The sequence below is a fragment of the Equus quagga genome, chromosome 4, assembly GCF_021613505.1.
Source record: "Equus quagga isolate Etosha38 chromosome 4, UCLA_HA_Equagga_1.0, whole genome shotgun sequence".
NCBI lineage: Eukaryota > Metazoa > Chordata > Mammalia > Perissodactyla > Equidae > Equus > Equus quagga.
The window spans coordinates 11,840,402-11,854,971 of NC_060270.1; the positions used below are offsets into that span (position 1 = coordinate 11,840,402).

The 14,570-nt window shown below is 36.5% G+C and overlaps 1 protein-coding gene across 1 annotated transcript in view; it reads left to right on the top strand.

Annotated features, from left to right (window-relative positions):
• Positions 1–11,070: 11,070 nt before the first annotated feature.
• LOC124238365 (T-cell receptor-associated transmembrane adapter 1) overlaps positions 11,071–14,570 on the top strand; it is a 33,575-nt gene continuing 30,075 nt past the window's right edge. The window contains exon 1 of the mRNA XM_046659266.1: positions 11,071–11,211. Within this exon, the coding sequence (XP_046515222.1) occupies positions 11,205–11,211 (7 nt within the window). The 5' untranslated portion in view covers positions 11,071–11,204. The remainder of the gene's footprint in view (positions 11,212–14,570) is intronic.

Sequence of the window (14,570 nt, forward strand, 5' to 3'; positions counted from 1 at the left end):
AGACACGCCTCAAGCTATTAGCAACCTTCAGTTACCGCCTCAACTGAAAAGAGTCACCTGGCCAAGGACACGCCCCATTTCCAGGACTCTTCATCAACAGAGGCCTACAAAGGTCCCACCTCTTTCCCTTCCCCTCCACTCCCTCCCACTCTTCTCTTCTCCCATCTCCCCTCCTCCATCCTCCCCATACTCAGACCAACTCTGAAACATCATCTCATCTTCAGAGCAGAAGTTGGCTGAAGCTTCTGCTGAGACTGCACTGAGCTTGACTTTTCCCTCTGCCCAGTCCTGCTTTCGTCCCCTGTCCCCTAAAGGGGTATTTGATCCCCACCCCCCTCCTAGTAAACCTCCTGCATGCGGATGTCCATCTCAGAGTCTCCTTCCTGGAGAACCCAACCAGCTGCAAAAATAGAATAGGAAATTAAATGTACTCAAAACATGTTCCTTTCTGTATCTTAGTTTCAAAGTTTATTTGGAATTTTGAAGTAGTTTTCAAAAAAATTAAAGTATTAAACTTAAAATGTAATTTTTAAGACGGCTACACATCCATGAAGTCCTTTGTCATTTCAACAGTGGCAAGTGTGAAAATATTTTCCATCTGTACCAACTGTTCATTTCCTCAGTTGAGCAAACACTTGATTTTGTCTACAAAAGTTATTTTTGGAAATTATTTTTCTGAATATACAATTAATTAGTGCTCATTGCAAAATTACAAAACAGGTAAAAGTTTAAATAAGAAAGGAAAAAATCATCTATAATCTTAACACTTAACTGTTATTAATATATGGGTGTTATCTGTCCAGACTTTTAAAAGGAGTAAACAGCTGTTTCTTTGAACTTTTCTTTAGTCTCAGGAAAGTCTGAGGATCTGACCCATGTTTAATCCTCCTTGCAAGATTAACTGGAAGAATTTTTAGGAATTTCACTAGAACAGATCCATATTAGAAGAGAATCCGGCCAAGGACTAGGTATAGCACCAAACGGTAGCTCATTGGTGAGACTGAGTACTGGATACCAGTATTCATTACATGCAGCTGCCCCAGAAATTGGGCTATTTACATACACCTGAGAGAGCAGTGTGACTAACAAGGAACGAAAGCCTAAGGGACCCCAGAGCTGGCCTTCCTTGAGCCGTGATAGTCTGCCCATTTTCAGCTTCGTTTCTCACGACCATGCATGTTTTCTAAGTGGCATGGCAGGGACATTGCAAGCGGTGCCTGGGAGGTCCAGGACCACCGCGATATTGTTGTGTCTCGGGATGTTTTCTGTTTGCTTTCTTAAAACGAAATAAAGTTCATGCTGGGTGAAGCCTAACGTGTCCTGTGAGTTTAATTGTTAAGCTGAACTCTAAATGACCACAGCTCGCAGAAACAGACATTTTTATTGTCACACAAATAATTTAGGACTGCATTCTCGTTGTGAAAGGTTCAGATAATATAGAATTTTATAAAGTGAACTCTCCTCTCCTGCAATCTCCCTTCTCCTTGATTTTAAATTACTCATTTAATTCTCTTATTTTGCATAGATCTATTCATGTTTCCCATTACTTCTCAAATCAGTTTTGGTAATTTGCATCTTTCTAGGCATTTATCCATTTCACCTAAGTGTTAAATTTGTAGGCATATAAAGTTTTTCATATTTCCTTATAATTCTTTTAATTCCTATAGTGGTCTGCATTTATGTTTATTAATTTTATGGATCTTTACAAAGAACCACCTTTTTATTCCATAGATGTTTTCTATTTTTATGTTTCTATGCCATTGATTTCTGCTCTGATCTTTATTATTTTCTTCTTTCTACTTTGATTTGTTCCTTCTTGCTTGTTAAGGTAGAAATTACGATTGTTAATTTAGACTTTTCTTCTTTAGTTACATAAGAATTTAGTAATCTATATTTTCTCCTAAGCATTGCTTTGGCAGCATCCTATAAATTTTAATATGTTGTGTTTTTATTTTCATTCATTTTGAAGCATTCTGCAATTTCTCTTGTGAGTTCTTCTTTGACCATCAGTTATTTAAAATCTGTTGTTTATTTTCCAAATATTTAGGGATTTCCCAAATATCTATTGTTGGTTTCTAATTTAATTCCTCTATGATAAAAAGTACTTTGTGTCATTTCAATCTTTTTAATTTTTTTGAGACTTGCTTTATGGAATAGCATAAAGCACACATTTTCCATGTGTGCTTAAAAATAATGCATATTTTACTGATGCTATGTGGAGAGTACTCTTACATGTCAATTAGATCCTTTTGATGATGTTGTTCAAGACTTCTATATCCTTACTCATTTTCTCTCTACTTCTACCAACTATTGAGACAGGACTAGCTAAATTTCTTAACTATGGCTGTTGTATTTTCTATTTCTCCTTAAATTCTGTCAGTTCTTATCCATTTGTTTTGGGGCTCTGTTGTTATGAGCATATATATTTGTAATTATATTTTTCTAATGTATTGGCCCTTTTATCACTATGAAATGTTACCAACAAAATTATCTCTAGTAATATTCCTTGACTTGAGGTCTGTTTCATCTCACGTTAATGTAGTCATTCTAACTCTGTTATGGTCCCTGTATGCATGCATTGTCTCCATCTTTTACCCTCATCTATTTGTATTTTTAATTTTAAGTACTTCTTTTGTAGACAGAGAGTGAGATCTGGGTTTTTTATCCCATTCAACCTCTGCCTTTTGAGTGGCGTGTTCAGCTCATTCGCATTTAATGTAATTATTGATATAGCTGGATTTATAACTGCTATTTTGCTATTTGTTTTCTATATATCTCATTTCTTTTTTGTTCCTCTATTCCTCTCTTGTGTGTTAAAAAAACTTTTTGGATGCCATTTTAATTACCCTGTTGATTATTTTAACTGTATTCTTTGAGGGTTTTATTGTTAGCTGCTATAGGAATTAAAATACTCATCTTCAACTTTCACAATTCAATTCAAGTTAGTACTGACTTAATTTCGGTAAAATACACCATACCAGTAAAGCTCCATGTTGTCTCTCCCCATTCCCTTGTGTCATTGTCATATATATAAAACCTTCAGATATACTACAAACCCACTAAGACTGTCAGAATTATGGCTTTAAAAAAACCTTCTGATTTTAAAGAAATTAAGGAAGGAAAAGAAAAAAATTATACATACACACACATAGTATTTTCATTTACTCACATATTTCTTGTAATCTCTATTCCTTCCTATGGATCTTACTGTTTGATGTCATTTTCTTCAGCCTGAGGGACTTCCCTTGGTTTTCCCTGTAATTCTGGCCTGCTAGCAGTGAATTCTCTCAATTTTTATTTACTTAAGAGTGTCTTTATTTTGCTTTTTTTTTTAAGGAAAATTTCACTAGACTATGGAATTCTTGGTAGACTTTGTTTTTCTCTCAGCACTTTGAGTCTGCCTTCTGTGGCCTCCATCGTTTCTGAGAGGTTAGTCATTAATCACATTGTTGTCACCTTGTATACATTGAGTTGTTTTTCTTTTGCTGCTTTCAAGATTTTCTCATTTCTGTGCCTTTCAGAAATTTGACTATGATGTGTCTAGTTGTATTTTCTTTTCTGTGTGTATCTACTTGATGTTCATTGAGCTCCTCGGGTCTGGAAATAAATGTTTTTTTTTATCAGTATTGCAAGTTTTCAGCCACTATATTTTAAAATGATTTCCTGGCCTGTTCTCCTTCCTCCTTCCAAGACTCTCAGTAAATCTATGCTGAAATTCTTGAAATCATCTGACAGACCTCTGAGACTCTAGTCTTTATTTTCAATCTCTTTTCCTTTTGTTCCTTAGATTAGATAATTTCTATTGATCTATTTCCTAGTTTGCTGAGACTTCTGCTGTTCAGTCCACCTAGTGAATGTTTTATTTTCAGTTGTTGTGCTTTTCAATTCTAGAATTTCCATTTGTTTCTTTTTTGTAGTTTCTGTTTCTCCATTGAGATTTTCTTAGTTAACTTGTTGGTTGCATATTTTTCTTTAAATCTTTGAACATATGTTTTTCTTTATTCTGACATATTTATATAGTTGCTTTGAAGTCTTCGTTTGCTAAATCCAACATTTGGGTTCCTCAGAGGCAGTTTCTATTGACTGCTTCTATTGACTGACACCCCAGTATGGGTTGCACTCTTCTGTTTCTGAGCATGACTTGTAACGGTTTTGTGAAAACAAAAATTTTAGATAACATATCGTGGCATCTCTGAATTCTGTTTTATTTTTCTAAGTCTCATTGTTTTGCAGGGTTTTGTTGTTTATTTGTTTCTTTGTTTTAATAACTTGCCTGTACTTAAACCACAGAATCTGTTTTTTTTAGTGTGAAGCCAATGATGTCTCTGCTCATTTTTTTTTTTTTTTTAAATTTTTTAGCTTTTTTTCCTGGGGGGGGGGGGTGGGGGGTCCCGTCGTCTGCATAGTTTAGTGGTCAGTCAATGATTTGGACAGACACACCTTAACTCTCTAAGGCTTCCTCACATGTTGCTGATTGAGATGGTGTGTTGACGAACACCTTCCAAGTTGCAGCCAGTTCTCAAGTCTACCTTGGCTTTCGTCTTTCCCTGGCCTGTCTTAGGTCTCCACAGCACAATGCATCGTTTAGCAGTCAGACAGGGATGAGTGGAGAGCTTATCTTAGTGCTCTGATGGCTCTTACTATTAAATTTGTGTCTAGAAGATCATTTGTCCTAAACCAGGCCTGCAGCCTTGGACTAACAAAGTTGTGGTCTTTCCCCATTCATTCTGAAATGAGGCTGCTACTTTTAGCGAGCAATGTGTATGGGGTTTTCACACCCATCCTTCCTCTTTGCTCTTCTCACTGCCCCACCCCTCACCAAATCAAGTCTGCTACCTCTGGCTCTAAAGCTGTTGGGTTTTTGCTGCCATTTTCAAGCCAGTAAGTTACCAAGCAACAAAGGGTAAAGGAAGAGAGGGAGAATGAGGTCAGCCAGGGCCAGAAGACAATGGAGTGCTGCCATTCTTACCTGAAACTGTAGCAATTTTCCAAGAATAAACAGTTCTTAATTTTCAGATGGTGATTTTAGGCATTTTCCCTCTGTACATTTGCTTTGTACTTGTTTCTTTGCAAAGTGGACCTCTATAACCTCTTCACGTCTCTGTTACCAGACTATCATCCTCCATTTGACGATTAAAATAATAGACATGCATGATTTTGATGAAAATACGATCAGAGGGTTTGATGGCTATTTCCTTAATATGATAATATACCTATGCCTTTTTTTATATATCTATTTTGTCTCTATAATTAAATCTATATCTAAATATAAATATCTATACCTTTGTCCTAAGCCAGATCAGCATAGTGTTCAGTAAATTTTGGGACTGGCCCAGTGGTGTAGTGGTTAAGTTCACGCACTCGGCTTCAGCAGCCCAGGGTTCACAGGTTCGGATCCTAGTCGTGGACCTAGCACTGCTCGTCAAGCCATGCTGTGGCAGCATCCTACATAAAATAGAGGAAGATTGGCACAGATGTTAGCTCAGGGTCAATCTTCCTCACAAAAAAAAGAAAGAAAGAAAATGAAATCAGTAAATTTAGCATTGATACAATACTGTTATATAATTGACAGTTCATATTCAAATTTTAACTATTGTCCCAATAATGTTCTTTGTACTTATTTTCCTGTAAAAGCTAGGTTCTAATGCAGGATCACGTGTTGCCTTTACTTGTCATGTCTCCTTAATCTGCTGTAATCTGGAACAGTTAATTAGCATTTTGTTGTCTTTCTTAACCTTGATGTTTTTGAGGTCTATGGGCTAGCTTTTTTGTAGAATGCCACTTAGTTTGAGCTTGCCTATTTCCTTATGTTGATTAAAGCTTTGCATTTATCACAAGAATACCAGAAAAATACTTCTCAGTGCACTAGATCAGGAGATACATGATTTTGGTTTGGTCTTTTATTGATAACATTGACTTTGATTCTTAGTCAAGGTTCTATCTTCTAGGTTTCTCTATCAAGACGTTAATAGTTTTCCTTTTAAATTAATAAATAATTTGTAGACTTTTTTCCAAAGTTTGTAATTTTGAGATATGCAAGTATCCCTTTGCTCATCAATTATTCACCTACTAGTTTAGCATCTATTGACGATTTTTTCTGAATCAGTTGTTAATTTGATAGTTTCAAAATGGTGGATTTTCTAACTTCATCATTTCTTCTACTACTGAAAGCCATGGCTTCTGTCAGGCAGCTCTCTCTTACAGCTACTTATCTCAGTGAGTTTCAGTAACTGATACTCCTCTAATACTTTCAAGCCTGGGGGTGGTATGGGCTCCTTCTCTCGTTAACCTAAAAGTGTTTCAGCCTTCCTTGTTCTTCCCCTTAACCCTGCCTGCACCTTTGAAAACAGTTCTTTCATTAAACTCTTTTAACCAACTTTGACTGTTGCATCTATTTGCAGCCAGAGCCCTGACTGGTCCATCACTTCTTGGTGTCTTTACCTCCACCCTATGTTCCTAGTCCCTACAGTCCTCCAACTAGAGCTTGCCTTCTCCTAGAAATGTCCTAGCCCCAAATCTCTTATTTTCATCAAAATTTAATGTATTGTGTCTTATCTGGTGGAGGATCTGCTAGAAATAGTCTCAGTATGTAAGCTATTCTGAGGATGCTAATTGTGTTACCTGCCCTGGGGCATTTAAATTTTAAGGGCTCATTCCTTTGTAATCTCAAGCAAAACATCTCTAGAGATGAAATTCACATATAGGTGGTACAGTTGATGTTATTTGTGGGGCCCATCAAATAAGCCAGGCCCTGAGTGTAGGAGGAGGCCAGAAAGTAAGAGCTGGTTCAACTGGAAGAAAGAGTCGCTTGATCTAGTGTTTCCTAAAATACATACCTCAGAACAGCAAAACTCTTTGAAAAATACTAAGAGGATGTTGCTCTTGTGCAATAATTTTTGGCAATGCTGCTTAATACATCCTTCTCTTGAGAAGAGAAATGCATGTCAGCTCTCTCAAACTTTGAGAAGTCCTACAGTAAAAGAACTAGTTTACTTTGAGCCAGTTATATTTCAAATAAGCACAAACTTCCTCAGAATCTTTAACTGTGTTAACAGCTCTTCCTCTGGCACATCACGTAGTAACCTGTGTAATGGGGCAAGCTGTTTGCTTCTAGAAAATTTGGATACTTAAGCCTTTCACATATAGGAAATTAGACTGTATCTGTTATTAGCCACTTCTCTCTCGTTTCTGAATTTTTATTTTATTTTTGTTTGATTTTCTAAGAATTCTGATTCTGTAGGGCTATAATAAATGTAATAAAAAGATCTGAGAATCTTATCCAAGTCCATGCATTGTTTTATTGCTTTTAACTTGTTTTCTGTTTTCCTTCTGAATAAGTTTGTTTTCTGGAGGATCTTACAGTATAAATTCAAGGAAAATCTGAACTATCAATGAAGTCTAATCAGATGCAATTGTGACACCATAATTAATTTTGGATAATCTTATATTTTAAAGCAGCATAATTGGAAGCACAGGGGCCCCTCCCCTCCTGTCTTTCATAAAGTTTTTTGCTTACTTTGTACCAGCTCTAGTCTTACTGAAGAATGATTCACCAGAATAGAAAAAATCACACAGAGAGATAGGTTCTATTTCTATAGAACAAAGGTATTCTAGAGAGACTTTAAAATAAGGAAACACCTTTTATTCCAACTATAGAAGTAGTGCATGTTATTGTAAATAATTTAAACAATTGATAAATATACAAAATGTAAAGTCAAAGTTCCAGGTAATCCCCTGCTAACGCCTACTGTTAATAGTTTGAACCCCTCGGACTCAAAAAATAGATGTGTGTGCATAAATATACACCTAGATATAAATATGCTATAGTGCTAAAGACTAATTTAAAAATAATAGATAACCATAAACAAAGAGATTTGAAAACTGAGTCTCTTTCTATACTCTGTGACCCATGTTTCTGAGTGTGGGAGCTCTGAAGAGAGCTGCCATTTTGATTGTTTTTCACTTTCTTTTGGCAACAAAACCTTAATTTTGTTGGCCTTAAAATTCTCATTTCTTGACATGTGCCCATCAAAACCACATTCCTTCCCCTCAAATTTCCTACATTTCTAATCACTTCAAACTTGTCAGAACATTTCTGCTTAGTCTAGCTATCTTCTAAACTTCGTTTTGATAAAATCTCATTAAAAAGTACTACAGAAGTCTCATGTTTATTTATTATTCGAACATGGCTCATGCAGTCATCATTCAAATCTCTGAAAGCATTCATTAATATATCTAATACATTTCATAACAAATATATCTATAGGCTTTTTTATATTCTGATAATGTCTCCATGTGCTCAGCTATCTATATTTAATGAAAAGCTATCATTTTTTCCCCCAGTAAATTTCAAACATCTGTGGAGCTATCTACTGCATAGACACAAATTTTCTGTGTGACCTTGGACAATCTTGCTGTATCTCTGATTATATAAATCTATAGAATGAGGAACATTGTAATCCAGATCATTTTTCAAAAATATTATAATAGTTAGAAATTGTGAAGTGGTTAGGATTTATCAGTCTGAGTTTTATTATTTTGGCAATGCCAATCATGCATCATGTACCTTATACTCTTTTAAGCTATAGATAATCACTCAGCATGGACCACAGACTGCCTCACTGACCTGAAGAGGGAGAGTGTACCTTTCCTTGGTCCCTGCGTGTCTCCTCTGCTCTTGCCTTCCCAGATTTCTGCAGACTTGCGTATGTAAGGTCACAGACTCAAGGCAGGGAAGCGCTTAGACAGCTTTAGACGCTGTTCCAACTGGCGGGTTTGGTTTGAATCTCGCTCCTTGCTGGGCTGTCCTGAGAGGTACACCTCCTGGGCTAACCATAGTTCCTGCATTTTTACCTGAGTCATTCTTACTGAGTCTGACCTTCTCTGCATTCGAAGCCAACTACTGAACATGCTTATCATTTCTGGGTTTGTACTTTAGCCGAATGGGTCAGCCAGGATGGGGACATCCTTGTTCCTTTCTTTTCCCATCCTCTGTACTGCTCTTATTCCAGCAAGGGATGCTTGCTCCTAAATTTCCAGTCCTGAGACCCTTTCTCTCTCCCATGTCCTCTGTGTGCCCAGTTGATATAAATGGCCATCTACTTTGCCCATGTGCCAAGGTCCTGCTTAGGTAATCTATGCAGTTCCCCCTTGAGCCTGGGGCTTCTACCCTCCTTTCCAGTTATCCTCTTTCAGGACGAAAGTTCGTTCCCTCAAGGCTGCCCCACAGCTGGGCCCTCTCCCCTCGAACTGGTGTCCCAGGTGTCCAAACTTACCTGGAAGTCTGAGATTCAGCTCTTCAGCCGTCTCCACTCCTATGTTCTAATTCTTGGATGGATCCTTCTGAGTCTTTGTTTTCCACTGGTCTGTGCATGAACCTAAGACTTCTGTTCCATTGAGCTCTTGGTCTGTGAGCACCCAGGCCTGCTTCACACAATCTGTCACCCTGCTGATGGACGGCAGCCAAAGAAAAATTTCTCTGCTAAAGAAGTTTAGAAAAAGCTCTAGTAAAAAGGTTATTCAGGTTCCCTTTCTGTAGGACTTACCTAAGCTTTTAATATACTTATATGCATCCATGAAGGTGAAAATAATATATAGTTTTTCCAAAGATGTTTGTTGAAGGAGCATTTGTTTTCCAAGAGTTTCTTAAAGGCCTGGTGTTGTATGGAACACAGTTTGAAAACACCTTTTCTAAAAAGATTAGACTAGGGAATCTCCATAGTCTCTTTCAGTTTTACAGATTCTGATTCAATGAGTCACAAGAAATACTTAGGGGGAAGTGATTAAAGTGAAAAAATCTGTTAGTGTTTCATCACCTCTTTCCGAAGAATAAAGAAGCGCTGCACTAGTTACTAAGGAGTTGTTTTCTACAAGGGAGCCAGGAGACAGAAGACTAACATTCTCTTATTATTCAAACGGTCTGAGAATATTTATTGAGACCTACAATGTGCCAGGCATTATTCCAGGACCTGCAGTTTTAATGATAAATAAGACCAATACTTTTGCTGCCCTCAAGAATCTTAGAGAAATCACCTAGAATAAAATATCCTATGAGCCATCTAATAGCTTTCTTCTGAATCTATGCAACAAAGGTCTCATTTTAAAGTTTCCCTTAAAGTTTAAGTACATCTCATTTTGTAATAAGCTGGATTCGGGTTTGTCATTCTTTCATAATTAAAGAAAATTGGTGGAGCACATAAGCAAATATCCAGCAGATATATGTACACAGAATGCATGCAAACCTTATACACAGATAATGCCAAGACGAGCTTAAACAGACTGATGCTAAAAATAAAATATTACTATTGACATATATGTGAGTTTCTCAGAGCATTGTCCAGAACATCTATATAAAAATAAGTAGGGGATGCTTGTGAAAATGCAGATTCCTGGGCTGCACTCCAAATATTGTGATTCAGGAATATGCGTGTTAAACCAGTGCCACATAACACACTTGTGAACACTAACCTTTAAGAATTTCTGATATTGAGACACTGGAGTGGGGATTGAGAGCTGGAGCTTGTTGCCCATTGGCCCTAGATTGGACAGAGGGACTCACATTGGTGGGATAAGGGATGGTGAGAAAGAAAGTAGGCACCCAATCTCCAGTGGGATGATGTGCAGATGGTACCTGGTATATAATGTAGTAAGTGCTCAAAAGTGCCAGTCCCCTCTTCTCTGTCACGCCTCAAAGAAAACAACCGACAGCTGAGCACACCTGGGGGTTTCTCACTGTTTCCTCCTTGGTTTAGTATATTTTATTTTGTTTCCCGTGCCCTCACTTGCGAGGAGATCCCTGGATTCTCTCCAGAAAGATAGGAGATCCCTCCTAGTTTAATTCATACCTTCATTTCATTATTTCTTTTAGATCAGATTTATATTGATAAAAATTCAAATACCAGAGAGTGGAAGCTTGTGGGATTTTTCTTCTCACGTTACACGAACCTTTAAGAGCTTATTGGTTTCAGATGAAAACTCTAGAAGCCTCCATCACCACATTTCCTGTTTGTAACTGAACAAAGTACACACAAAAGATTTTAAGAAACAGAAAAGAGAAAGAACTGAGGTACAGACAAAGAGAGGCTTTACTGCCACGCTGTTTCTCACATGACAGAGCAACATCACTTAGAATAAAGTTGGCGGGAGTATTTTTAATCCATACACTTGCCTTATGATTACATGAAGATTTCTTTGAGAAAAGAAGCATGTCAGGTAAGTGGCATTTTAAATTCTTTTGCTCCATTCCTATGCCTAAAAATTCATTTAATAGTTTCCAAGTCTCTAACAAAAAGACACTTAAGATGTGGAAAGTAAATCAATTTACGCAATTATTTTTAAAATGTGAGATGAACTTTAATATAATTAGAATGCATTTTCAAATATATCAATGAGAATAAGTTAACTATTTTCCCTTAAAACAAAAAAATTGGTCAATATTTTGTAATATTAAGCTAGTTGTAGCTGTTCAGTAAGTGTTCATTGATAATTATGCTGTTTAAATTACTTGTTATTTTTAAAGAAACTTTCATTGACCGTGCATATTCCTCTTTAGTTTAGTTATAAAGCAGTTTAGGAGTAACCGCATTCTAATTCCGTAGAGTTTGGGAACCATATTATCTTCCTAGAAATCAATCCAATTGTCAGCATTCAGAGAGATGATAATTTTGCAAAGGCCGCTGGAAATGCATAGACTACGAGGGTTGAGTCCACATCCATTAGCTGAGTGTCTGTTGCACGTCGTGATGGTTCATTCCTCTTTTATTCTTTTACGTACTTTTTATTTCTTTAAAACCCATCTTTTTGTTGTAAGAGAAAACATGCCTATTATATAAAGTGGGAGAACCGCGAGAAATATGGGTAAAAGAAAAAGTTTACATAGTTCCCATCACCTTAAAAAACACAAGATATTACGTTGTATTTCCTTCCAACTTTTATTTCTATACATTCCACTTGGTTAGCTTTTCATAAATTAAATAATAATATACATAAAATCATATATCCTTTTTTCACTAACATAGCATAACCATTTCCCTTCTTATGATAACTTCTGGCTAATCACTTTAAATGAATGCACAAAATGACGTTTATTGAGTTAATTATAGTTTACTTAGTTACTTGTTTATTGCTGGACATTTATATTGTATACAATTTTTTAATACTTTAAATGACAGAAAGATGAACAACTCTATAGCTTTTTTATATTGAGTTATTTCCTTAGAAAAGATTTTTAGAATTGAAATTACTGAATAAGAGGTTATGAATATTTTGTCTCATTATTGCCAAACTGCTTTCCAAAGCTGAAGCCAATTCACACTCATCTCATCCTAGCAGTGTCTCTCCTTAAGAGGCTTGTATCATTTGAGAAAATCTTTGCTAATTTGATAAACACAAGGTGCTAACCCATTGTTTAATGTGCATTACTTTGATTGTAATGAACTTGAACATTTTTGCATGGATTTTTAAACTGTTTATAATTCTATCACTTGTGAGTTGTCTGATTACATCTTTTGCTTAATTGTTTTGCTTATAGTACTTTTATCAATTTGTATGTCATTATAAAGATATTACACATTATAATTTCCATGAATTAGCTTCCCAGTGTTTTGTTTGCTGGATTTTAGAATCAATTGATTGGATTAATCACACAGGGAACATAAGCTGACGTATGATTTTCACACCTTTCCTTATCTTTTCCAGGTTCTTAGATTAGCAAAGAACAAAAACAATTGTTCCAGGTTCTCTAGTGCCCTGCAAAAAGTAGACACAGCAATGCGCTATGAACAATCACTGTGAACTGATGGTGGTAGGGAACTCGGGAAGGGTGACAAGGCCAAAGGCAGTGAATATGACATTCAACTATTTCCAGGATTCATTCATTCTAATTATATAAAGGATATGATCAAATTTCCTCCATAGCATTTTGTAGGTTAGATTTTCCCTTCAGATGTAGGACAGGAGCTCCTCTATGGTCAATTAAGACCTTCTACAACTCTACAGAAGAGGTAAAAGTGTAATGTAGTTGCCAAGAAAACCTCATAAATCTTAAAAGGAAAAAAATCCCAAAACCAAAACCCAAGAAAACCTTAATATGAAAGAAGAGAACCAGATGATAATATTTTTTGCATTTAGATAGTTGAAGTAAAAACAACGTGAATACAATGAAAAGGTGAAATTATCCCAGTTAAATAAGACAGTGTACAAAAAGAAAAACCCAGATCTTTCCTTTTCTCCTACTTCTATGCCTTGTAGTCTCTGCATCAACAAATGTGCCAGTGTCATAATTCCTCCTGTGTTTCTGCACTCACATAAAATCAATACTGGCTGAATCAAATGGTGAAAACAATTTCTTCGGGCTACTGTTAATTTAGTTTAAACAATGATCCACAATTTAGTTACACATTGCTGTTTTTGGAAAAAAAGGATTTTCATTGTCTTTGCTCAGTTTTGTCATCCCTTGAGCCTCAATCACCTTTTTGGGAACAATGAAACCCTTCTTTTAGAGACTGGTTAGAACGAATTTATGAATCATCTTTGAAACTCAGATGTTCTTTAAAGATAGGTCAGAGGCAACGTTTTATCATTTAATTTAGGGAATGTTTGGCAACAATTTTAAGGAAAGTCATTCTAAGAAAGATGGTCACTTAAAGGTCACAGCTCTGAAAATTATGTCCACAAATTGCTAGTTAATAGTAAATATCATTATTGGACACATTTCCAGGTACTTTTCATTTAATTTTCTCAGCATTCCTGAATTAAAAAGAAGAGAAAGCAAATGAACGGGTCTTTTAAAAACATTAAAGAAACATCATAGTTAACGTATTTTGTTGGATGAGTTTCCCCACATCCATGCCATCTTCAGAGGGTCTTACCAAGATGCTTCTCCAATAGGAACAGTAAGTCTACATTTAAAATGGAGCAGCCAAATACAGATATAGGGAGGTTCACCTACAGCAGGGCTTCTGGTAGCACTTCAGTCCCTGTAGGATTTCTGAAGTTTACCAATCCCAGTTGAAGTTTAATTACAAAAGTGACAAGGAGTCTACTACTTGAGGAACCATAGCATCCTGTCTTAAATTTACCCTCCACCTCACTCCCATATGGATGGTTTCCTTGGTTAAACTCAGCAAGTATTGGTTACGAGTAAGCCTGATGTAATCAGAAAGAGGGGACCTTGATGTCTCACAGATGGGATCTAAATTCCAGTTTTACGGTTGGATTAGTGAGGTTCAGTGATTTGCAGAAAGTCACACAGTGACTAAGTGACTTCACTCACTCTCTTTCTCCTCACTCTTTGAAACAGACATTCCAATGTCCCGTACTGCTATTGTCCCTCTCCCCTCACGGCCCCTCCACAATATAAACTATTCAGCTCTCAAATGACCGCTGTTCATAATAGACACTCATTTAAGGTTGACATTTTCAAATTCTGCCTTAGAACCAATGTCTTGTTTACTTGAAAGCCTGGGACTGGATTTGAGAATCCCATCCAGTGCTCCTGTGTATGACTGTAATGCCTTCACTGATGGGGTGATGAGATGAACAGTGGTGGCGGGGCCTGTGTGGATAGTGAC